The following is a 22,678-nucleotide window of genomic DNA, read 5'->3' as shown; positions in this document are numbered from 1 at the left end:
AGTACCTGCCCTGGGGCCGGATGGCAGCTGGTGCCCCCTAGAGGAGAAAGGCCCCATGTCCCATCCCCCACCCCTTTTGAGCAAGACAGTCATGTTTGTCTGCTGCTACTGAAGCACTGGAAACAGAGAGTGCTGTCTTGCCTATAGCAAATCCCCCACAAACACACCCTCAGCCATTCTGCACTTGCAAAAAGTATTTTACTGCAGGAAGAAGCAAGAGAAAACAGTATCCAGCGCTCAGCCTGGTAACATCTCCTCTGCAGTTTGACCCCTCTCCGCCTCCCCCTCCATGGATAAAGGATGAGGAAAAGGTGCCCATACTAGGGGAGCAGAGGGTGGGGGCAGGGAAGGGGCGGCTGTACTGTATTATGGGAACTAGGGGGCAGCAGAGGGTGGGGGTGGGGAAGGGGCAGCTATACTGTACGATGGGCACTAGGGGCAGCAGAGGGTGGGGGCGGGGAAGGGGCAGCTATATTGTATATGGGCACTAGGGGGCAGCAGCAGGGGCAGGCTGGGGAGGGGGCAGTTATAATTTGCCAGAGAAAAAGGAATAACAGCCTTTGTTGCTGTCCCCAATCAGGTGCCGAAATACTCTGTTGGGGAGGAGGGTGGTGACGGCGTCCGGCAGCTACGGGTGCGCAGGGCTCCCAGCATTGCCAAAGCCCAGGGGAGCTGCAGGGCTCCATGTCCGCCCCACGGCTCACGGGCCGCTGCACACTGACGGCCGGGCGTAGTGCACAGGCTGCCCATTTTTGCAGGCGACACAAATTCTCTTACTGCGGACATCTCCCCTGTAAACGCAGTGGGGCCAGCGGGATGCTCCCGTTGTCTGGCAGTCCGTGACCTGGAAGGGAGAGATGCTGTAGTAAAAGTTCCCATGATGCTGTGTTCCCCCTGAGCCGCAGACAGCAGTTATCATCGCCAGCGCCCCGTGGACGAAGCTGTTGAGATCTTTGCAGTTGAACACTGTAATGTTCCTCCGTGGCATCATGAGATTGCAGTAGCGGTTGGGGTCGGGCTCCCAGCTCCCGGAGGTGTCAACATGCTGCCGTTGGAACTTCTCGTACTGCGTCTCTCTCCTGGCCGCAGCCAGGCAGGCCGGCAAGAGAAAAATCAGCAGCAGGAGGCCTGGACCCATCCTTGTCTTCATTGCTGGCAGGAGGGAAGAAAGGGGGAGGTGGGTGTGAGATGGGAACATGAGACCAGCACAGCACGGACCCCCTGTGGGCAACTCACCCCTGCTGCAGTGATTTCAGGGCTCGTCCTCGCTGAAGGCTGTGGCCACTAGAGGGTGCCAGTGTCGCTCTGTCCCATAGCATACAGTATTTAAATAGCCTCATGGTAGTGGCATCACCCTAGCTTTTCCCCCCTCCCCCGAGTTTCTCTTTGCCCCATTTTCGAGCTGGTCTGCTAGTCGTTCATGTAAAGCAGAGAGTTTTGTAAGGGATCCCCTTGCCCGAGTGACCCTGGCAATGCCCCAGACACTGATGTGCCACACCAAACGTCCAGGCGCTCTGCCCAGGCAGGTGGAGTTTAGAGCACTTTGAATGCTTGCCAATCCCAGTGATTGTGCTGCCAAACTTCCCCTGCTCCTAAGGGTACATCTACACTGCAGTGTAAGCCCAGGGTTAGTGGGACTCCACTCAGCGAGCCGTGTTGGGAACCCTGAGCTTGGGCGTCTATGTGGTATTTTAACCGAAGGGCTTTTCTAACCCAGGCTGAAACCTGGGGATCTGGTGTCCAACTGCAGCCTGCAGACCCCCTAGCGTCCCACAATATGGCCACTCTAGCCCTAGGGCCCACGGGAAAACTTTCCTGCCCACCCAGCCCATGAGCAGGAAGCAGCTGGCTTTGCAAAAGGCTTGCTGGGTTCGCTCTCCGCTGCCAATCCAGGCAGCTCTCTGATAGTGCACGTGGTCAGAAGAGAACGGGCCCATGCTGACCTGAGCAGTGGCCGAGAGAGGACTAAGGAAGTTGTCCCATGGAATTGTGGGATACTTCCGTCTGACTCCCAGGACTGGAGTCAAGCGGGCAGGGCTGGCTTTAGCAAGAGCGGGGCCCGATTCCTGGGGGTGGGGCTTGCTCCAAGCCCCGCCCCCAGGAATCGAGCCGGGCTCCGGCCGGGGTTGTCGGGCTTGGGTCCGACCCGGAGCCGCGCCGGGGGGGGGACACACATGACTTGAGCCGCGCCGCGGGGGCCGAGACACGACTCGAGCCGCGCCGCGGGGGCCGCACTGGGGGGGGAGACACGAGCCGTGCTGCAGGGGCCGTGCCGGGGGGGGGGAAGGACACGAGCCGCGCCGCGGGGGCCGCGCTGGGGGGGGACACACGAACTGCGCCCCGCCGCGGGGGCCGCGCCGGGGGGGGGAACACGACCCAGGTCGCGCCGGGGGGGACACACACACGACCCGAGCCGCGGGGGCCGCGCTGGGGGGGACGGACACGAGCCGCGCCGCGCTGCGCCGCGGGGGCCGCGCCGGGGGGGACGACCCGAGCCGCGCCGCTAGGGTGAGCAGATCACCCAAGTCAAATATCGGGACGCAGGGGGAGAGGGGAGGGTGACGCGAGGAGAGGGGGCGTGGCGGGGGGGCGGGGCCAAAAAAAAAAAAACAACCCTTCCTCCGCAAGCGCTGGAGGGAGTCCCGGGAGACTCAGGGGAAGCGCGGGGCCGGGGTAGTGAGAGTCCGGCCTGGTCCCTTGCAGGCAGGACTCAGTTGGGTGGTAGGGAGAGGAGGGGGGCGGCCCGCGGGGCCAGGCGGCGGCTGTTGTTCTCACCCCCGGGCAGCGGGACTCGGGAGCAGCCGCTGCTGCAGCTCCCACTGCTGCGGGGGAGTTAGCGGCCATGGCGCTCGGCGGCTGCGGCTCTGGTGCCCCCGAACCCCCCGAGCCGGGGCCTGTTGCGGCGACCCAGCAGCGCACACGCTGTGCCCAGCCCCTGGCCAGTCGCGTCTGGGCTGCTGCCCAGCTGGTGCTATCCCGCGGCGGCCCTGGAGCGGGGGCAGCAGGCCCCAGCCCCCCCGTCCCGCTCGGGTCCCGCAGGGGAACGAACGGGGCTGGGCTGCCGATGCCTCCGCCCCGGGGCCGCCGCGGGATAGCACCAGCTGGGCAGCAGCCCAGACGCGACTGGCCAGGGGCTGGGCTCAGCGTGCGCGCTGCTGGGTCCCCGCAGCAGGCCCCGGCTCGGGGGGTTCGGGGGCGCCGCAGCCGAGCGCCATGGCCGCTTCCTTCCCCGCAGCAGTGGGAGCTGCAGCAGTGGCTGCTCCCGAGTCCTGCTGCCCGGGCGGGGAGAACAGCCGCCGCCTGGCCCCGCGGGCCGCCCCCCTCCTCTCCCTACCACCCAACTGAGTCCTGCCTGCTCAGGGCCAGGCCGGACTCTCACTCACCCCGGCCCCGCGCTTCCTCTGAGTCTCCCGGGCCTCCCTCCAGCGCTTGCGGAGGGAGGAGGAATGGTGAGCCCGGGGAAGAGGCGGGGATTCGGGGAGGGAGCCAATCGGGGGAGGAGGGGGTGGAGTCGGGGCGGGGCGGGGGTGCGAGCACTTCCGGGCTCCAGGCTCTGGCGCATTTCCTTGTTTGTCCAGTGTCCCGACCGCATGTCTGTCGGGACGCGGGACAAACAAGGAAATATCGGGACAATCCCGATAAAATCGGGATGTCTGGTCACCCTACGCGCCGCGGGGGCCGCGCCGGGGGGGCCGCGCCGGGCCGGAGCCGACCCGAGCCGCGGGGACCGGGCCGGAGCTGACCCGGGCCGCGCCGCAGGGACCGGGCTGGGCCAGACCCGGGCCGCGCCGTGGGGGCTGAGCCGGGCTGCGCCGCGGGGGCCGGGCTGGAGCCAAGCCGGGCCAGAGCCGCTGGGGCTTGCGGGAATGGGCCGCGCCTCCCTGAGCCCTTCTCGCGCCCCCGCCACCCCAGCTTACCTTGTGTGCTGATACACCGGCCCACCCCTGCTTCTTTTCAGACTTCCCACGAATCGCGGGAAGCAGGGGAGGGGGCGGAGCGTTCAGGGGAGAGGAGGAGGGGGAAGTGAGCTGGGGGCGGGGTGGAGAGCTGCAGCACAGGGCCCTCTTGGCGCAGGGCCCAATTCAGCCGAATCGGCTGAATCGGCTTAAAGCCGGCCCTGCAAACGGGGCTGTGTCTACACTGCAAAGCGATAGGGCTCGGCCCCTGGGTCCCGGCTTCACTTCAGCTGGAACCCTCCAGCTAAGTTCCCTCTAAGCTGTACGGCCTAGGGCCGCACAGGCGGATAGCTACAGGGGCTTGGAGAGGAGAGAGGTCGGAGGTGGGCGGGGACTTGGGAGGGGAGCGGAGCAAGTTGGGGCGCACAGGGCTGCCGCGGGCCTCTCCCCCGGACCCGGAGCTCCTGCCGCTGGGGAGGAGAGGCGCCTCGGCCCTGGCCCTGGAGCTGCTGCTAGCAGGGAGAGGGCTGGGAGGAGTCCTCTGACTCCAGCCCTGAGGCAGCCTGCACCCTAAACTCCTCATCCCTGGCCCCACCCCAGAGCCCACACCCCCAGCAAAACAACCACACATTTGCATCAGGAGACTTCAATAGCAATTGAGACTTTCCCCTGAGGCCTTTGGAGCAGGTCTGTGATGCTGGAGTGCCCACGAGAGAATCATCACAGCTCTAAACACTCCAGCTTTCAGGTCTTTGCAGCTAGTGGGCACCATCTAAGAGCCAAGTAGCCTTGAACAAGGGATGGGGTGGGCGAGGGTGGGGGGCATGGCTGGGATTCACAAGCCCTAGATTCTAGTCCTGGCTCTACCACTGACCTCTTGTAGGCGGCTTCAGTTTTGTTTGCCTCAGTTTCCCCCCCTGTAAAGTGACACCCATCTTCTTTGTACAAAGCTTTGGAGCCTAGGGGAGAGAAGAGCCTTGTCTGAACTCCTCTTTGGTGCATTTCCTACCAGCTAAACTGCTGAACAACCCTGCCTGGATTATACCAGTCCCCTTCTCCTGTGCTCTCCCACTCACCCTCGTCCTGGTGCCTCTGTTTCCCCCAGAGAATTGATCCAGCTGTCTGCAGAGCTGGCCTCCCCCTGGCTGCATGGGAGTCAATAGAAGAGGGAACTGGTGGCAGAGAAATATCTGACGTTAAGTATTTCATAATCCAGCCCCACAAGGAGCGGCGACGCCCCATCGAAAGGGGAAGCTTTGCCCTGGCAGGGTGGTTGGGACATACTCTGCTCGCACTTATCACAATGACCTGCCCCTCGTTATGCACTGGAGTCCCCTTCCCAGCACCCTCCGGGGTGCAGGGGGAGGGCCGGTGACTAGCACTGGGTGGTGTCTTGGTGCCGAGTCAGGATGTCACATCCGCATGGCACCACGGGAGGCAGATTTCCCCAATTCTGGGATTCAACCCGGGCAGCAGAATTAACCAACATTGCCAGGGGAGAGTTAATGAGCAGGAGTGGCTGGGTGCTTGGTAGAAAAATGCACACACAGCGGCACAGAAGAGGACACCTGAGTCACCCATCCTGCTTTCTGCCCCCAGCACCATGCTGGGGCATTTGGGTCAGCTCTGATTCCAAAGGTGGAATGCCCCCTACTGCATCCCCTCTCACCCTCTGCCAAAGTGCACCCCTTAGGGTTACTGATCCAAATTTGGGGTCATTTGACTCAGCACGTGAGGATGCGCCGATGCTTGATGTGCGCTAAGAAAGGGCATGCAGGGAGTGGTACCAGGCACACAAGGCTGAGAGCGGGGGAAGGAGCTGAGAACAGTCGTCATCGGTGCATGGAACAGGACCTGCAGCAGTGCCACTGGGGGTGGGGAATGGGAACAACCACTGAGCAGAATGGAGCCGTTTGCACATCTCAGAGCTATTGCTCCAGGCCCGATTATCGCCATGGGGTGTCGTCACTCACAGGATAGCCGCCCCTTCCCATCTCTCACCCTCTGCTGCCTCTAGTGCCCATTATACAGTATAATTGCTCCTTCCCACCCCCACCCTCTGCTGCCCCTAGTGCCCATTATACAGTATAGCCGCCCCTTCCCACCCCCACCCTCTGCTGCCCCTAGTGCCCATTATACAGTATAGCTGCCCCTTCCCATCTCTCACCCTCTGCTGCCTCTAGTGCCCATTATACAGTATAATTGCTCCTTCCCACCCCCACCCTCTGCTGCCCCTAGTGCCCATTAAACAGTGTAGTCACCCCTTCCTCACCCCTTACCCTCTGCTGCCCTCTGCACCATCCGGCCTTCTCCTGGTGAATCCCCTGGCAGGGAGACCCCTGTACTCCTCTGTTGACAACACCTACACAACACCGTGCTGGAACAAGGGGTTCTGGGTCCCTAGCAGTGCACATGCGCCTCTGTCCTTTGATCATGCACATGGTGAGGGACCTCAGGCCAGCCAAGATGGGTAGGGCCCCCCCATATTTTCTCCATCACTGATCTCTGCCCCACTCGTCAAACTGATCTCCAGATCTCCATATATCACAACCACAGCTCTGCCAAGCCGCTCCATCTTATCTCCCTGCCATTCGGCTACACCCAACCCAGGGACTGCAGCTGCCATGCACATGGCTAATTCCCTGTGCGGCTTGCCGATTCCAGGTGGGCAATTTGTGTTCCCCTCTCCATGGTCCAACAAGGACACCCACCCTCAGCCTTCTGGCTCCTCAGCTGATGCCTCCCTTGGGCGGAGACCCTCATCTCTCTCCCTCTTTTGCTAACTCTATCCCCAGCAAAGTCAGCCGGTTTTACTGTTCTCCTCAGAGAGGGTGAAGTGTGTAATTACCACAGTCAAACTACTGCTCACTTCTTTCTAAGAAAGCACCTTTATCCTTAAGGTCCAAAGCATTCTAGAGAAAACAGATTGGAAACCCAAAACCAGTCCCACCAGCCGGTCCTGAGTAGCTGCACACACCCAATGCTGTTAGGGTGACTGGATGGCCAGATATTATTGGTGCCATCCCATTATTAAGGGCTGTGTCTTATATAGGCCATTGCGGGGGAGAGATAGCTCCGTGGTGTGAGCACTGACTTGCTAAACCCAGGGATGTGAGCTCAATCCTTGAGGAGGCCATTTAGGAATATGGGGGAGTACTTGGTCTGCTAGTGAAGGTAGGGGGCTGGACTCAATGCCTTTCAAGGTCCCTTCCAGTTCTAGGAGATAGGATATCTCCATTAAAGAAAAAAAGAAAGACCCCCGCCAGGAAAAAAAAGTGTCCCAATTTTGCACACTTGCTATCTGAGCATCCTAAACATTACATACAAACCCTTTTCCCCTGCTGAAAAATAGGAACCGCAACCCTGAGTTCAGGGAGCAGGAATCAGCCAAGAAATGGGAAGAGGAAGGTATGACATGCACCAGTTCACTGCTCACTCCGACCACGATGTGGGCCGGGGAACAATCTTTGGATCCCTCCCGGGGAGGTTCTATGCTAACTGCTTTTGCTGAGAACCAGCACACTCGTGCTGCTGAGAGTCCCTCCTTTGTCCAGGGTGGGTCTTGGAAGCGTCCGTGAGGCGGTGATCAGCCAGATCTTGCGTAGCCGGAGCAGGTGCATTTGCTTCCATCGCCTGGAACGAGAGCAACGTCTGCACTACCAGGAAAACCTGCTTCACTTATCGCTCTTACCTTAGCCCATTGGTGGGAGCCCTTTGCCACCCCTAGTGCTTCTCATGGTTTACAAACTCACCCCAGAGTGAGGCGCTGCACAGACCCTGACCGGGAGAGGGCCCCCCTTGTGCTGGGTGTTGCTATGGTGACCAGATGGCAAGTGTGGAAAATCAGTATGTGTGTGGAGGGGTACTAAGCACCTATATAAGTCAAAGCCCTGAATAGTGGGACGGTCCCAATAATATCTGGGACCCTAGGTGCTGAGTGAGTTTACCTGCCTATAGGGTTTGGAGGCAGCTGAGAGGGGGTTTTGTGCCTAATTTTGGGGCCTGATTTTGGGATTTAGGCACCTGACTACCTCTGATGTACCTAAGTCCCTTTGTGACTCTAGCCCCAGGAGACCAGCCTAACCAGAGGCTTTGTTCTGGGGACTTTAAGTTTTGGATATGAACCGAGGTGAGGACCTTATGACCTGTTCATCATTACTCTACTCCTGAAGCTGAATTACAGGGAGACATGTTGGTTTGTTGGTACATGTTGGTCCCTCCTTGCCCTGGGCTGTGAAAGTGACCCTATTACTGCCCCAATCAGAGGAGATTAAAACATGTCATACTTGAAGCACCATGCCCGGCCACAAGGGGGTGCACAGAGATGGCTCACACCTTGACAGAGCCCCATTGCTTCTAGTGCCGTCACAGGCTTTCATGGTGACTTACGTTGTCCCATTAAATGTTCCCGTCGATTAGTATTGCCCAGGGCATGAATCGTGCTTTGGGATCATTTGATGTCAAAAGACCCAGAGAAACGTGAGGAAGTTGTGAATTAAAAGAATAACATTTTCACTCTCATAAAGTTTTTTGCCTTTAATTTCCTTTGTTTTCTAAGTTTATTTATTCCTTGTCCTCCATGATGAATCCTGCCGTTGGCGTCACTAGGCATAGCTACCAGGTAACTCGGGGGGGGGTGTGGAAGGTCATAAGTGCCGATGAAACCCCCCTGCTCTGGGTCTAAGTGAGCCACAGTAACTCCATCTTGTGAACTTTAACCAGCCTCAATGCTAACCAGCCTAAAAGCAGAATATGTAATGGTCAGCTTTTTTAGCAGACAGCTGCAGTTTCGCTCACACTAGCAGAAGCAGTAGTGATAAGGAAGAAGGGGGCGGGAAGGGGGGAAGTCTACTACATAGAGCTTGCAAAGCGAAAGATAAATATGCAGACGAGAATTTTTCTAACACGCCACAATGTAGTAACTGCTGTCGGGAAGGGAGGGGTAGAGGGGGAAACAGAACAAAGGCTTGCACACAAACAGCTTGGAATATAAAATGGGAAACTTGCTTGTATTTGCTGCGCTTCTGATTTGAGACATGCTGGTCTCCTGAGTGCCTTTTTGAGATCTCGAATAAATTTGGTTTGCTTCTCCACCCGGGTGTGTCTATTGGTGCGATGCACACCGGGCAACGAACCCTGTTGCCCCCTTAGGCCCTCTGGCCCGGCAACACTGCCACTTGCAAAGTTGCTGAGGGAATTCGAAGGCCCAATGAGAAGTGAGATTTTCAAATCCCTTTGAAAATCACAGCCTGTAAATGGGAGGAGGAAGAAAAGTGCTGGTGAGCTGATGTTTCCAGGTAAGTAGGGAAGATGGATGCTTCAGGCACCAGGGCGCAGGAGACGGGCCGCTGGTCACACCATGAAAAGGTTGTTGTTGGGGAGCCAGGGGAGGGGTGGGGAATTAGAGGGGGGAGGGAATGAGTGGCTGAGTACAGTGGGGTGCAGTGCGGAGAAAAAAGGAGTCTGTTTGCAGGTGCTTGTGGGTCAGGATCGCATTAGAAGTAGCGTTGCCAGCAGATCGAGGGAAGTGATTATTCCCCTCTATTTGGCACTGATGAGGACACACCTGGAGTATTGCGTCCAGTTTTGGGCCCCCCACTACAGAAAGGATGTGGCCAAATTGGAGAGAGTCCTGCGGAAGGCAATGAAAATGATTAGGAGACTGGGGCATATGACTTATGAGGAGTGGCTGAAAGGACTGGGCTTATTTAGTCTGCAGAAGAGAAGAGTGAGGGGTGATTTGATAGCAGCCTTCAACTGCCTGAAGGGGGGTTTCAAAGAAGATGAAGTTAGGCTGTTCTCAGTGGTGGCAGATGACAGAACAAGGAGCAATGGTCTCAAGTTGCAGTGGGGGAGGTCTAGGTTGGATATCAGGAAAAACTATTTCACTAGGAGGGTGGTGAAACACTGGAATGCGTTACCTAGGGAAATGGTGGAATCTCCTTCCTTGGAGGTTTTTGAGGCCCGGCTTGACCAGGGCCGTCCTTACCCATACAGAAAGTATGCAGCTGCGTAGGGCACCAGGAAATTTGGGGCACCAAATTTCCTCATGCCCTACGCAGCTGCGTGCTGCTGCAGCCCCTGCTCCGCCTCTTCCCCATGGTCCTCGCCCCTGCTCCGCCTCAGCCCCACCTCTTCCCACCCCAGCCCCGCCCCCACTCCACCCCTTGCCCTGAGGACTGCAGCAGGGGTCGTGCCTGCCCTGCATTCACTGGGCTGCAGTAAGTGGAGCGACCCAGCCCCAGCCCCAGCCCACTCTGTGCCGCCTGCTCCCCAGCGCACCGCTGGTGAGTGCTGGGGGACGGTTCCCCCTGCCCCCTAAGCTCCAAGGCTGGGAACCAGGGGAGCAGAGCGGAGTGGCTGTCACTCCACTTCCCGACGCCCCATGAGTGTTGGGTCAGGCCCACCCTGCACTCACCAGGCAGCAGGAAGTGGAGCAACCCAACCCCAACCCGCTCTGTTCTGCCGGCCCTGGGCTTGACAAAGCCCTGTCTGGGATGATTTAGTTGGGGTTGGTCCTGCCTTGAGCAGGAGGTTGATTTAGATAACCTCCTGAGGTCTCTTCCAACCCTAAACTTCTATGATTCTATGATCTATGGAATAAGGGGGAAGAAGAGCGTTATGAAATATTTTGGGTACTGTTGCTTTTAAAAATGAGTACAATATGATTTGCTAATGCTTTGTGATGTATGCTGCATTTTTATGTGTGTATAGAAAGGCAATGGGGCTGGAGCTAGCGTTCCTCTGTTTGTTTGTTAATTATGTGGTAGGGCTGTATTTGTGTAATTATGTCTGTAGCCATTATTCAGAAGGAAACCTTCCAAATGTGACCTGAGAGCAACCAGGGCTGGCTCTAGGTTTTTGGCTGCCCCAAGCAAAAGATTTTTTGGCTGCCCCCCCACCCCAGCCCTGGATTCTCTATTCCCCCCTCCCACCCGCACCCCCTGCCACCCCAGCCCTGGGCTCTCTCTTCCCCCCTCCCCCCCCACACTCCCTGCTGCCCCAGCCCTGGGCTCTCCCCCCCCCCGCACCCGCTGCCATCCCAGCCCTGGGCTCCCCCCACCAGTGATGACTCTGCCCGCTCCTGCCTCACCTCCAGCCGGTTCGGCGCTGGCAGGGTCGGGGTAAGCAGCGGGGCTCCCGGGCCGCGTCTCAGCCCAGGGTCCCTCCATCCAGGGCTCCCGCCTCCAGTACCGGCCGGGACCTGGGAGGGCAGAGCCAGGGGACCGCCCGCACAGAAGGCTGAGGAGCTGGGACAGGGTAGCCCCAGAGACAGTGGAGCCCCAGAGAGCGGGACTCAGGCCGCGCACGACAGCGCCCCGCCCTCTATGGCCCCGCTGCTGCTGCTTCTGGCCACCCTGCCACAGTCCCTGGGCGGCTTGCGCCGCTTCACCCAGTCCCGACTGCAGCGCTGGGGGGCGGCCGCCCTGCGGCACCTGCAGGCGGCTCCGTGTGCCCCGTGGGGTGTCCCCCGCTCGAAGCCTGCCCGGCCCAGCCACAAGGTGTGGGTGCTGCTCCCCCGCAGCACGAACCGCAGCGGCTACAGGGCACCCCCCCCCCCGCGCACGATGTGCTGCTGCTGCCAGGGCCAGCTCTAGGCGTTTGCTGCTGGAAGCACACACAAAAAAAAATGGCCAGAATGCTGCCCTTGAAAATGTACTGCCCCAAGCACGTGCTTGGTTTGCTGGTGCCTAGAGGCGGCCCTGAGAGCAACTGAGGCAGCCAAGTCTGCTTGAGTTTGCAGAGAGCCTGAAATGATAGCTTTACGTGGGAATTCCCCCGTTTATTTTAATAGGCTACAGCTGCAATATTAGCTAAGTGGCTCAGGGCAAAAGGAGCAACAGCTGCACATACTGTTCCTCAGTCTCCTCTGAGCTAGCCAATGCCACTAACACAGGGCCAGATTGGAAGTGGTGCCTGTAAGAGGGAAGGCTCTGTATCCCATTCCTTGACACATACGCACCCCTGAATCAGCCAGCACATCCTCAGCTGGGCTGGATTTCACTTGGTATCCTAGAGGTGAAAGGCTCCATATTCCATTTCTCAGATGCCCTGAGCTCTGAAGCGCATTGGAAAGAACCCAAAGCTTGTCTTTCATCCTGACCTCACTTCTCTTGGCTAGTTGACAGCTTTGCCCCACATGTTGCACACATTGTCCAGTTTTTAGGAAGGGAATTTATGAAGCTGGCTGGGCAATGAGTCCCAATTCCCTTCCCTCCAGCACACCTCCCGTTAAGTAACATTCACATGAACAAAAGGAAGAAACACGGCAGAAGCCACTTTATTTTTAAGCCTCGGATAATTTCATTGATACGAAGTTACTTATATGAAGTTGGAGTCTTTGGTCACAGCTTCTAGTAAAGACAAGCCCTCGAGAAAACTAATTCGTAGCCGGAAGTAACAACAGGCACAAAATAAAACTACACACAATCCTATGTGACTGAGAAAACACACTGAGGCCTTTCCCCACCCTTTTCCCTTTTCACTCTGTGATTTGTGCGGATCACTGAGGAGTGGTGGTCTCTGCCTGCTGTGTAAGGGTTACTTCCCAATCCCAGAGCTGTATTTTATGTCTGGGAGTGAGACACCGAACTCCTGTCTAAAATCCCAGCGTGCAGAGGAATAATCGCAGCCCTCCCTGAGCAAACCCCTTGTTCCCGTGTGACAGGAGAGTGGAACCAGAGTGACGTCTGCACTATGAAGTAGGGGTGTGATTTGCTCATGCACACATACTCGTGTGAGTGCAAATAGCAATGCATCTGTGTTAGCACGGGGAGTAGCAATGGAGGCACAGTGGAGCTACGTTAAGTACAAACCTGCCTGAAACTGGTGTGTATGTTACTCCTGGGGGAATTCTGCACCACTGCACAATGCAGAATTTGCACAAAAATTAGTGTTGTGCGCACAGAATTTCCTTTCCTCCCCCCACCAGAAATGGGCTGCAGAGCTGCTGGCCACCACTAGGGGTCACTGGACCCGGCAGAGCCCAGCTCGCACATAGAGGACATTGCCGGTAAGAGGCGGGGGAGGAACTGGAGGGTTCCCAACAACTGCAGTTCCCCACACCCCATGTAAGAAGGAGGGAGCGTGCAGCAAACTCAGGGCCAGCGCAACCCATTAGGTGACTCCTGAGGAAGCTCCACACAAGCTCGGGACCCAGCATCAGGCTGTTTCTCCCTCTGGATTCTTGGGCTGTGGGGGGAGGGGATGCAAGTGTCTGGGTGGGGAGTCTCTGCAGCTGGGCTCTGGGGCATCAGGTGTGCGGGTGTCTGGCCCCTCTGCTGGGCTCTGCCGGGGACGGGGCAGAGAAACAGGGAGAATTTTTTTGTGTCCGTATTGTTACGGTATTTTGAAATAAATTATGAAAATAATTGAAACTGGTGTGATTATATAGTGTTATTTTGATAAATAAAATATGAGCTATTTTGCAGAATTTTAAAATATCGTGCCCAGCATTTTTAACTTTTTGGTGCAGAATTTTTAACTTTTTGGTGCAGAATCCCCCCAGGAGTAATTGTATGGGCTCGGCGTGGCTTGGCTGGGTGGGGAAGCTGCAGCATTGATCCTGCCAGTCAGAGTGAAAAAATGCTCTGTCTATGCTGGCTCAGGAAATGCGTTTCCAGCCATATTAGCTGCAAACCCATTGGCAACAGGTTTTCTGGAAGCCCACAGTACGATCATTATGGTAGATCGCAGAGTTGTGTCTCTGTATTCCTAGCTGCTATTCCGAAGGACAGACTGGCCTCACTATACGCCCTGCACTGCAAAGCCAGGATGACTACTGTGAAATACTAACCCTAAATATACCCCCAACAACCCCAATTCTTAGCAATACCACAAGGCAGCGAGCGGGCTCTTAGGTATTCCTGGGGGCTCCCCATTTCAGATCACTGGTTAGAAGGCGGCAGGGGGACTTCAGTAGGTGGGTTTGGATTGTTGTTGAATTTCATGTCTCGGCAGAACAAAATGCTTTTCTTGCCCAGGCCCAGCTGGTACTGCCATATGTAGATCTTCTCCTTTGGCTGCAGGGTCAGGCTGACAGACTCTTCCACGTCGGTGGCATCGCTCCAGTTTTCCTGCTCCGTGTTGATGCTTTTCCCGCCGTATTGAGTGGTGAGGGAGAACTGGTACTTGGCAATGGCTTCGGTGAGGGCTCCTGACTGGTATGACGCCGAGATGCTCACGCTCCAGTTGTGCTCTATGCTGCTCATCTTCTCCTTGTCATAGCCCACCTTCCTGGTGATCTTCTTGTTCCAGGTGATGGGCGTGTTGGAATCATTGGCGATGGTCTTGATGGCTTCCCAGGTGCCAAAAGCTGAACCCTGGGTGATAGCCAACCCACCAGGGAGGAAGTTGACCACGTCAGGGTGGAAGGAATAGGTTACATCATCCATGTTCTCGTGGAAATTGGTGGTTCGGTAATACTGGGTCCCCCATTTGTCATGGGGCTTGACGAAATAATAATAGTCCTTGATACCCCAGTAATAGAGGCCATCTCTGCAGGATGGGTGGAGGCTGTATTCAACAGCATCAGAATTGGTGTTCATGTTGGTGACCCTGCGGTAGACACCCTTGCTCTGGAAGATGATGTAGAAGTACCCAAAGGCTGAGAGATAATGGTCTCCTCCCTGGCAATTGGGGTGGAGATTGTAGACTACGGCTTCCGTGTCCATGTTCATGTTGAACACACGGCGATAAGCCCCTCCTTTGATGATGTAGAAGAGGTCATCCTGGTGGGCGAGATAGTGCTCCCCGCCCTGGCAGGAGGGGTGCAGACTATACACGTTCAGATCTTTTCCTTCGTTGAAATTGGTCGACCTCATGTAGCAGCCCAAGTCTGAGCGAACTATGTAGTAATATTCGTTCACCCCACAGAAATCGACCCCCGGGGCTTTGCTCTTGGGGACTATTGCAGGCATGGTGTTCGGCACTAGAAGATAAAATAGTTTCTTCCCATTAATTATTTTGCAATGCAGTAGCACCTGGAGCCGCTAGCTGAGATCCCTATTCTGCTAGGCATTTTCCATACACATAGTAAGTGAGGGTCCCAGCCAGAAGAGATTACGAGCTCCATAAACCAACATGGTGGGGCCTACAAACCCACAGTGGGCAGTAAAGGGTAAATGAACTGCTGTGGGCTTCATCTACATCTGCAACATAAGAACATAAGAAAGGCCGTACTGGGTCAGACCAAAGGTCCATCTAGCCCAGTATCCTGTCTACCGACAGTGGCCAATGACAGGTGCCCCAGAGGGAGTGAACCTAACAGGCAATGATCAAGTGATCTCTCTCCTGCCATCCATCTCCACCCTCTGACAGACAGAGGCTAGGGACACCATTCCTTACCCGTCCTGGCTAACAGCCATTAATGGACTTAACCACCATGAATTTATCCAGTTCTCTTTTAAACTCTGTTATAGTCCTAGCCTTCACAACCTTCCACAAGGAAGGACAGGTAAGGAGTTCCACAACGGTGGAACTCCTTACCTGTTGACTGTGCGCTGCGTGAAGAAGAACTTCCTTTTATTTGTTTTAAACCTGCTGCCTATTAATTTCATTTGATGACCCCTAGTTCTTGTATTATGGGAATAAGTAAATAACTTTTCCTTATCCACTTTCTCCACATCACTCATGATTTTATATACCTCTATCATATCCCCCCTTAGTCTCCTCTTTTCCAAGCTGAAGAGTCCTAGCCTCTATGATCTCTCCTCATATGGGACCCGTTCCAAACCCTTAATCATTTTAGTTGCCCTTTTCTGAACCTTTTCTAGTGCCAGTATATCTTTTTTGAGATGAGGAGACCACATCTGTACGCAGTATTCAAGATGAGGCGTACCATCGATTTATATAAGGGCAATAATATATTCTCAGTCCTATTCTTTATCCCCTTTTTAATGATTCCTAACATCCTGTTTGCTTTTTTGACTGCCTCTGCACACTGCGTGGACATTTTCAGAGAACTATCCACAATGACTCCAAGATCTTTTTCCTGACTTGTTGTAGCTAAATTAGCCCCCATCATATTGTATGTATAGTTGGAGTTATTTTTTCCAATGTGCATTACTTTACATTTATCCACATTAAATTTCATTTGCCATTTTGTTGCCCAGTCACTTAGTTTTGTGAGATCTTTTTGAAGTTCTTCACAGTCTGCTTTGGTCTTAACTATCTTTAGCAGTTTAGTATCATCTGCAAACTTTGCCACCTCACTGTTTACCCCTTTCTCCAGATCATTTATGAATAAGTTGAATAGGATCGGTCCGAGGACTGACCCTTGGGGAACACCACTAGTTACCCCTCTCCATTCTGAGAATTTACCATTAATTCCTACCCTTTTTCCCTGTCTTTTAACCAGTTCTCAATCCATGAAAGGACCTTCCCTTTTATCCCATGGCAGCTTAATTTACATAAGAGCCTTTGGTGAGGGACATTGTCAAAGGCTTTCTGGAAATCTAAATACACTATGTCCACTGGATCCCCCTTGTCCACATGTTTGTTGACCCCTTCAAAGAATTTTAATAGATTAGTAAGACACGATTTTCCTTTACAGAAACCATGTTGACTATTGCTTAACAGTTTATGTTTTTCTATATGTCGGACAATTTTATTCTTAATTATTGTTTTGACTAATTTGCCCGGTACAGACGTTAGACTTACCGGTCTGTAATTGCCGGTATCAACTCTAGAGCCCTTTTTAAATATTGGCATTACATTAGCTAACTTCCAGTCATTGGGTACAGAAGCTGATTTAAAGGACAGGTTACAAACCTTAGTTAACAGTTCCACAACTTCACATTTGAGTTCTTTCAGAACTCTTGGGTGAATGCCATCTGGTCCCGGTGACTTGTTAATGTTAAGTTTATCAATTAATTCCAAAACCTCCTCTCGTGACACTTCAATCTGTGACAGTTCCTCAGATTTGTCACCTACAAAAGCCGGCTCAGGTTTGGGAATCTCCCTAACATCCTCAGCCATGAAGACTGAAGCAAAGAATCCATTTAGTTTCTTCGCAATGACTTTATCATCTTTAAGCGCTCCTTTTGTATCTTGATCATCAAGGGGCCCCACTGGTTGTTTAGCAGGCTTCCTGCTTCTGATGTACTTAAAAAACATTTTGTTATTACCTTTGGAGTTTTTGGCTAGCCGTTCTTCAAACTCCTCTTTGGCTTTTCTTATTACATTCTTGCACTTAATTTGGCAGTGTTTATGCTCCTTTCTATTTGCCTCACTAGGATTTGACTTCCACTTTTTAAAGGAAGTCTTTTTATCTCTCACTGCTTCTTTTACATGGTTGTTAAGCCACGGCGACTCTTTTTTAGTTCTTTTACAGTGTTTCTTAATTTGGGGTATACATTGAAGTTGGGCCTCTATTATGGTGTCTTTAAAAAGCGCCCATGCAACTTGCAGGGATTTCACTTTAGTCACTGTACCTTTTAACTTCTGTTTAACTAACTCCCTCATTTTTGCATAGTTCCCCCTTTTGAAATTAAATGCCACAGTGTTGGGCTGTTGAGATGTTCTTCCCACCACAGGGTTGAATGCTATTGTATTATGGTCACTATTTCCAAGCGGTCCTGTTATAGTTACCTCTTGGACCAGCTCCTGCGCTCCACTCAGGACTAAATCTAGAGTTGACTCTCCCCTTGTGGGTTCCCGTACCAGCTGCCCCATGAAGCAGTCATTTAAAGTATCGAGAAATTTTATCTCTGCATTTCGTCCTGAAGTGAAATGTTCCCAGTCAATATGGGGATAATTGAAATCTCCCACTATTATTGAGTTCTTAATTTTGATAGCCTCTCTAATTTCCCTTAGCATTTCATCCTCGCTATCACCGTCCTGGTCAGGTGGTTGATAATAGATACCTAATGTTATATTCTTATTAGAGCATGAGATTTCTATCCATAGAGATTCTATGGAACATGCGGATTTGCTTAAGAATTTTACTTCATTTGATTGTACATTTTCTTTCACATATAGTGCCACTCCTCCCCACCCCCCATGACCTGTTCTGTCCTTCCGATATATTTTGTACCCGGAATGATTGTGTCCCATTGATTGCTTTCAGTCCACCAGGTTTCTGTGATGCCTATTATATCAATATCCTCCTTTATCACAAGGCACTCTAGTTCACCCATCTTATTATTTAGACTTCTAGCATTTGTGTACAAGCACTTTAAAAACTTGTCACTGTTTATTTGTCTGCCCTTTTCTGATGTGTCAGATTCTTTTTTATGTGAATGTTTATCATCTGATCTGGCCCCTACTTTATCCTTTTCCATCCTCTGCTCCTGACTATAACCTGGAGATTCTCTATCATTAGACTCTCCCCTAAGAGAAGTCTCTGTCCGAGCCACATGCTCCTCTGCAGCAGTCGGCTTTCCCCCATCTCCTAGTTTAAAAACTGTTCTACAACCTTTTTAATGTTTAGTGCCAGCAGTCTGGTTCCACTTTGGTTTAGGTGGAGCCCATCCTTCCTGTATAGGCTCTCCCCATTCCAGAAGTTTCCCCAGTTCCTAATAAATGTAAACCCCTCCTTTCTACACCATCGTCTCATCCACACATTGAGACTCTGAAGCTCTGCCTGCCTACCTGGCCCTGCGCGTGGAACTGGGAGCATTTCTGAGAATGCCACCATAGAGGTCCTGGATTTCAGTCTCTTCCCTAGCAGCCTAAATTTGGCCTCCAGGACATCTCTCCTACCCTTCCCTATGTCATTGGTACCTACATGTACCACGACCACCAGCTCCTCCCCAGCACTACACATAAGTCTGTCTAGATGCCTCGAGAGATCCGCAACCTTCGCACCAGGCAGGCAAGTCACCATACGGTTCTCCCAGTCATCACAAACCCAGCTATCTACGTTTCTAATGATCGAATCTCCCAATACCTGCTTTTTCCTAGCAACTGGAATTCCCTCCCCCGGAGAGGTAACCTCAGTACGAGAGGCAACCCCAGCATTGTCTGGAAGGAGGGTCCCAACTATGGGAAGGTTTCCCTCTGCTCCCGTTGACTGCTCTGCTTCCCTGGGCCTTTCATCCTCCTCAACAGGGATGGGGCTGTCTGACCGGAGGTGGGACAATTCTACAGTGTACCGGAAAGCCTCATCGACATACCTCTCTGCCTCCCTTAGCTCCTCCAGTTCCGCCACCCTGGCCTCCAAAGTCCGTACATGGTCTCTGAGGGCCAGGAGCTCCTTGCACCGAATGCACACATACGCCACCCGCCCACAGGGAAGGTAATCATACATGCTACACTCAGTGCAATAAACTGGATAGCCCCCACTCTGCAGCTGGGCTTCTGCCTGCATTGTCTCCTAGTTAATGAAGAGGTTGTTTAAAGCAAGAAGTTTTGAATGTAGTTTGGTTTATAGATTTTAAGGGGAATAAAGGGTATAAGATAGAACTGGCAAGGGACCCGTGCTCCCTTCCCGCTCCCCTTCTAAACTCTCTTGCGAAACTCCCTGTTAGCAGCCCCTGGTCGCAAAAGCTCCCTGGTCACTTGTGTGCTGCTTTATAAAGCCCTAGCCTGGGTGAATGCCCTGCCCACTGATTAAGGCTCAGCCAATTACCAGAGGCTTCTAGCCTTCAGACCTTCCTTTGAAGCTCACAGCTTCCAACTGCCAGCCACAGCACACGGTCCTTCAAACAAACAACCAAACAAACAGGTGTCAGGCTTGGCACGAGGGGTTACAAGGGCAGAGCCCGGCTCAGTAGGGGCTGACTGGGAAGGAGAGCAGATTTCCAGTTCTTCCTGGGGCCAGGGACCGCTTGAGCAGCTGCCACAGGCCAGGCCCTCTCTGAGGGAAGGTATGCCCCATGCGGTGCTGTCGTTCTTTTGATTGGGTGCTGGTGACTTGTCTGAGGTTGTGGTGCCCTGCCCAAAGTGGATGACAGCTTAATAAAACCCCTTTGGTTTCTTTACACCTGACATAGGCCTTGGTAGTGGTTTGTCTGGGCTTGGGGGCCCAGCTCAGAGCTTGATTTTTGGGGGATATTTGCACTGACGACTCCCCGACACTAGCTGGAGAATGGGGGGATCGGCGCTCCTGGAAAGCAAGCCGAGGTTACTTAATCAGGGGTCATGCTGGCAAATGTTCCCAACAAGATAAAGGAGCATTGTTCCTATGGTACCGGGGGGATATTGGCAGCATGGGCTATGGCTTAACCTTCGTTCCCCCATTGCTTGGGACTCCTCTTTCCCATCCCTTCAGGACCCCCCCTTCCAGGGGACCACCCTTCCCCAATCCCCTCAGGATCCCCCTTCCCAAGGACTCCCTATCCTATCTCATAGAACTGGAAGGGACCTTGAAAGGCCCCCCGTTCCACAGTCCAGTGGTGAGCTGGAGCTGGTTTGCACTGGTTCGCGTGAACCGGTTGTTAAATTTCGAAGCAGTTTTAGAACGGTTGTTAACCTGCTTCCCTGCGAGGGAGCGCTGTGGCTTTGATGGGCTCCGGACGGGATGTGATGTAATTCCTCCTCTGGCCGCCGGGGGCGCTGCACTGCGGGAGCTATGTGGGCCACCGCCTGGCCCTGGGCACGGACCCTGTTTTCTGCTGCTGCTCCCCCGACCCCTGGCTCTGAGGCTCCCGCTGCTGCCTGGTCCGTCCCCGGCTGCTCTGCTGGGCCTCGGCTGCATCCTGCTGCTCGGGCTGTTCCGAGCCGCTCTCCCCGTGAGTACCCGCCACCCTGCCCGCAGCCAGCCCCTGTCTCCAGCCAGCCCCGCATCCCCTGCCTGCAGCCAGCCTCTGCTGTACCCCCTGCCCTGCCCGCACCAGCCCTGCACCCCCTGCCCTGTCTCCAGCCAACCCCTGCCGCACCCCCCTGCGGCCCTGCCCGAAGCCAGCAAGTCCCACACCCCCCTGTCTCCAGCCAGCCCCGCACCCCCCTGCCCTGCCTGCAGCCAGCCCCTACCTCCAGTCAGCCCCACCCCCCCCATCTCCAGCTAACCCCGCATCCCCTTGCCTCCAGCCAACCCCGCACCCTCCTGTCTCCAGCCAGCTCCGCACCCCCTGCCCTGCCTGCAGCCAGCCCCCTGCCTCCAGCTAGCCCTGCCCCACGCCCCTGTCTGCAGCTGGCCCCATGTCCACTGGTGCCCTGCAATTCCCAGGGCAGTAACTCTGCACACCTGCTTCAATGAGGGGGGAGCAGCTGGGACCCACACATGTGCACACCCTAGGGTGACCAGACAGCAAGTGTGAAAAATCGGGACAGAGGGTGGGGGGTAATAGGAGCCTATATAAGAAAAAGACCCAAAAATCAGGACTGTCCCTATAAAATTGGGACATCTAGTCACCCTAGCCCACCCCCAGGGAGTGGCAGGGACCCACACATGTGAAATGGAGCTCATTTCTAGTTCAGGCCCATCTTTTTAAAAAGAACTTTAGGTAGGGTTAGCATACATCCATATTTTCCTGGACATGTCAGGCTTTTTGGTTCTTAAATCGCCATCCGGGAAATACGGACGTATGGTAACCCCATTGGTACAAAAAATACATACTGTGGCACATCCCTTAAATCTGAACTTTTTATAGGGAACCGGTTGTTAAGATCTTGGCAGCTCATCACTGCCCCAATCCCCTCAGGATCTCCCTTCCCGGGGACTCCCCTTCCCCTCATCCCTTCAGGATCCCCCTTCCAGGGGACTGCCCTTCCCCTAATCCCCTCAGGGTCCCCCCTTCCAAGGAACCATCCTTCCCCTCAGAATTCCCCCTTTCCAGGGGCCCCCCTTCCCTCAATCCCCTCAGGATCCCCCTTCCCAGGGACCCCTCATCCCCTCAGGATCCCCTCTGCCCTGGGACCTCCTTCTCCCCCCAGTTCCCTCAGGATGACTGACAGAAATATAGCCAATTGCTCTTGTGGATCAATATTAAAAAGTTTCATGTGCCCAAACAGCCAGGCGTAGCTAACCAGATGAATTGAAGCAAAGCAGCACAGGGAAGGACGGAAACATACATACCCCTTGTTGTCAAATGTCACCGATGTGGTGCTCTGCTCTGTTCAATGTTGATAACAGTCGTCTGCGTGTGTGTTCCCTCTGTGTGCTGCCCCGGCTCTGTGCAGATCGCTGGCGCAGCAGACCCCGAGAGAACCCCCAATGACCACAGACTCTGATAAGGTACGAAGGCACCCGGCCAGGTTTACTGTCAAACGAAACACAGTCTCTAGCTCCCCGGATCAGATGTCTACAGTTTTGCTAGTACATGTGTGTTCCTTGACAATGGACCGGCTCAGTCAGTGGCAGGATTTACCACTGCCCCCTAAACCAGACAGAGACAACGTCTCAGGGTAATTCTTATACATAGGTGCAAAAAAGTTACACATCACTCCTGACGTATTAAGGTGCAACCCCTCTATGCAGTAAGGTGCCGCCTCTCACCTTGTACATGTTGGTTTGAACATAACAACTCTATCCATCATATTACCCTTTTGCCTCTGACTTTAGGATGGGTCAGCCTGTTCCTTGTTATCTATGTTGAATGTGCAAGTATTGGAGTGTTCTGGTACCATCCTAGCATATGTTTATATCTCTAGTGTTCAGTACCTTTTAGGTATGTGTATTTTTGCAACATCAGCCCTTTCCTTGCCAGCTTCAGGCTCACAGCTTAACTTTGCTTTATGTTAGTGTAAGGGGTCCCTTTACCAAAACTCAGCCGGGGTATTTTGGCTGGCTAGCTCCCAGGACTAAAAGGAAGGGGAAGAGTCAATGGGAAATCAGGAGCCTGAGACTGACAGTCCCCAGGAACAATGGGGAGAGGCCAATGCTCCAGGTCAGCCTGATT

General features: G+C 54.2%; 2 protein-coding genes across 2 annotated transcripts; both read right to left on the bottom strand.

The window, feature by feature from the left end:
- Positions 1–202: 202 nt before the first annotated feature.
- On the bottom strand, positions 203–5,056 carry LOC128846897 (ribonuclease-like). The gene is made up of 2 exons (XM_054046165.1): positions 4,973–5,056; positions 203–1,152 (listed from the first exon to the last, which is right to left on the bottom strand). The coding sequence occupies exon 2, from the start codon at positions 1,148–1,150 to the stop codon at positions 701–703; it is 450 nt and encodes a 149-aa protein (XP_053902140.1). The 5' UTR covers positions 1,151–1,152; positions 4,973–5,056; the 3' UTR covers positions 203–700.
- Positions 5,057–12,150: 7,094 nt separating this feature from the next.
- On the bottom strand, positions 12,151–22,177 carry LOC128846574 (uncharacterized). Its single transcript, XM_054045766.1, has 2 exons — positions 21,856–22,177; positions 12,151–14,826 (listed from the first exon to the last, which is right to left on the bottom strand). The coding sequence occupies exon 2, from the start codon at positions 14,813–14,815 to the stop codon at positions 13,784–13,786; it is 1,032 nt and encodes a 343-aa protein (XP_053901741.1). The 5' UTR covers positions 14,816–14,826; positions 21,856–22,177; the 3' UTR covers positions 12,151–13,783.
- Between the last annotated feature and the right edge of the window lie 501 nt (positions 22,178–22,678).

The sequence above is a fragment of the Malaclemys terrapin genome, chromosome 12, assembly GCF_027887155.1.
Source record: "Malaclemys terrapin pileata isolate rMalTer1 chromosome 12, rMalTer1.hap1, whole genome shotgun sequence".
In the NCBI taxonomy this organism is placed as follows: domain Eukaryota; kingdom Metazoa; phylum Chordata; order Testudines; family Emydidae; genus Malaclemys; species Malaclemys terrapin.
This window is presented reverse-complemented; position numbering and strand designations above follow the sequence as displayed.

Coding starts and splice junctions, on each gene's coding strand:
- LOC128846897 (XM_054046165.1), bottom strand. CDS start 1,150: ATGAAGACAAGGATGGGTCCAGGCCTCCTGCTGCTGATTTTTCTCTTG.
- LOC128846574 (XM_054045766.1), bottom strand. CDS start 14,815: ATGCCTGCAATAGTCCCCAAGAGCAAAGCCCCGGGGGTCGATTTCTGT.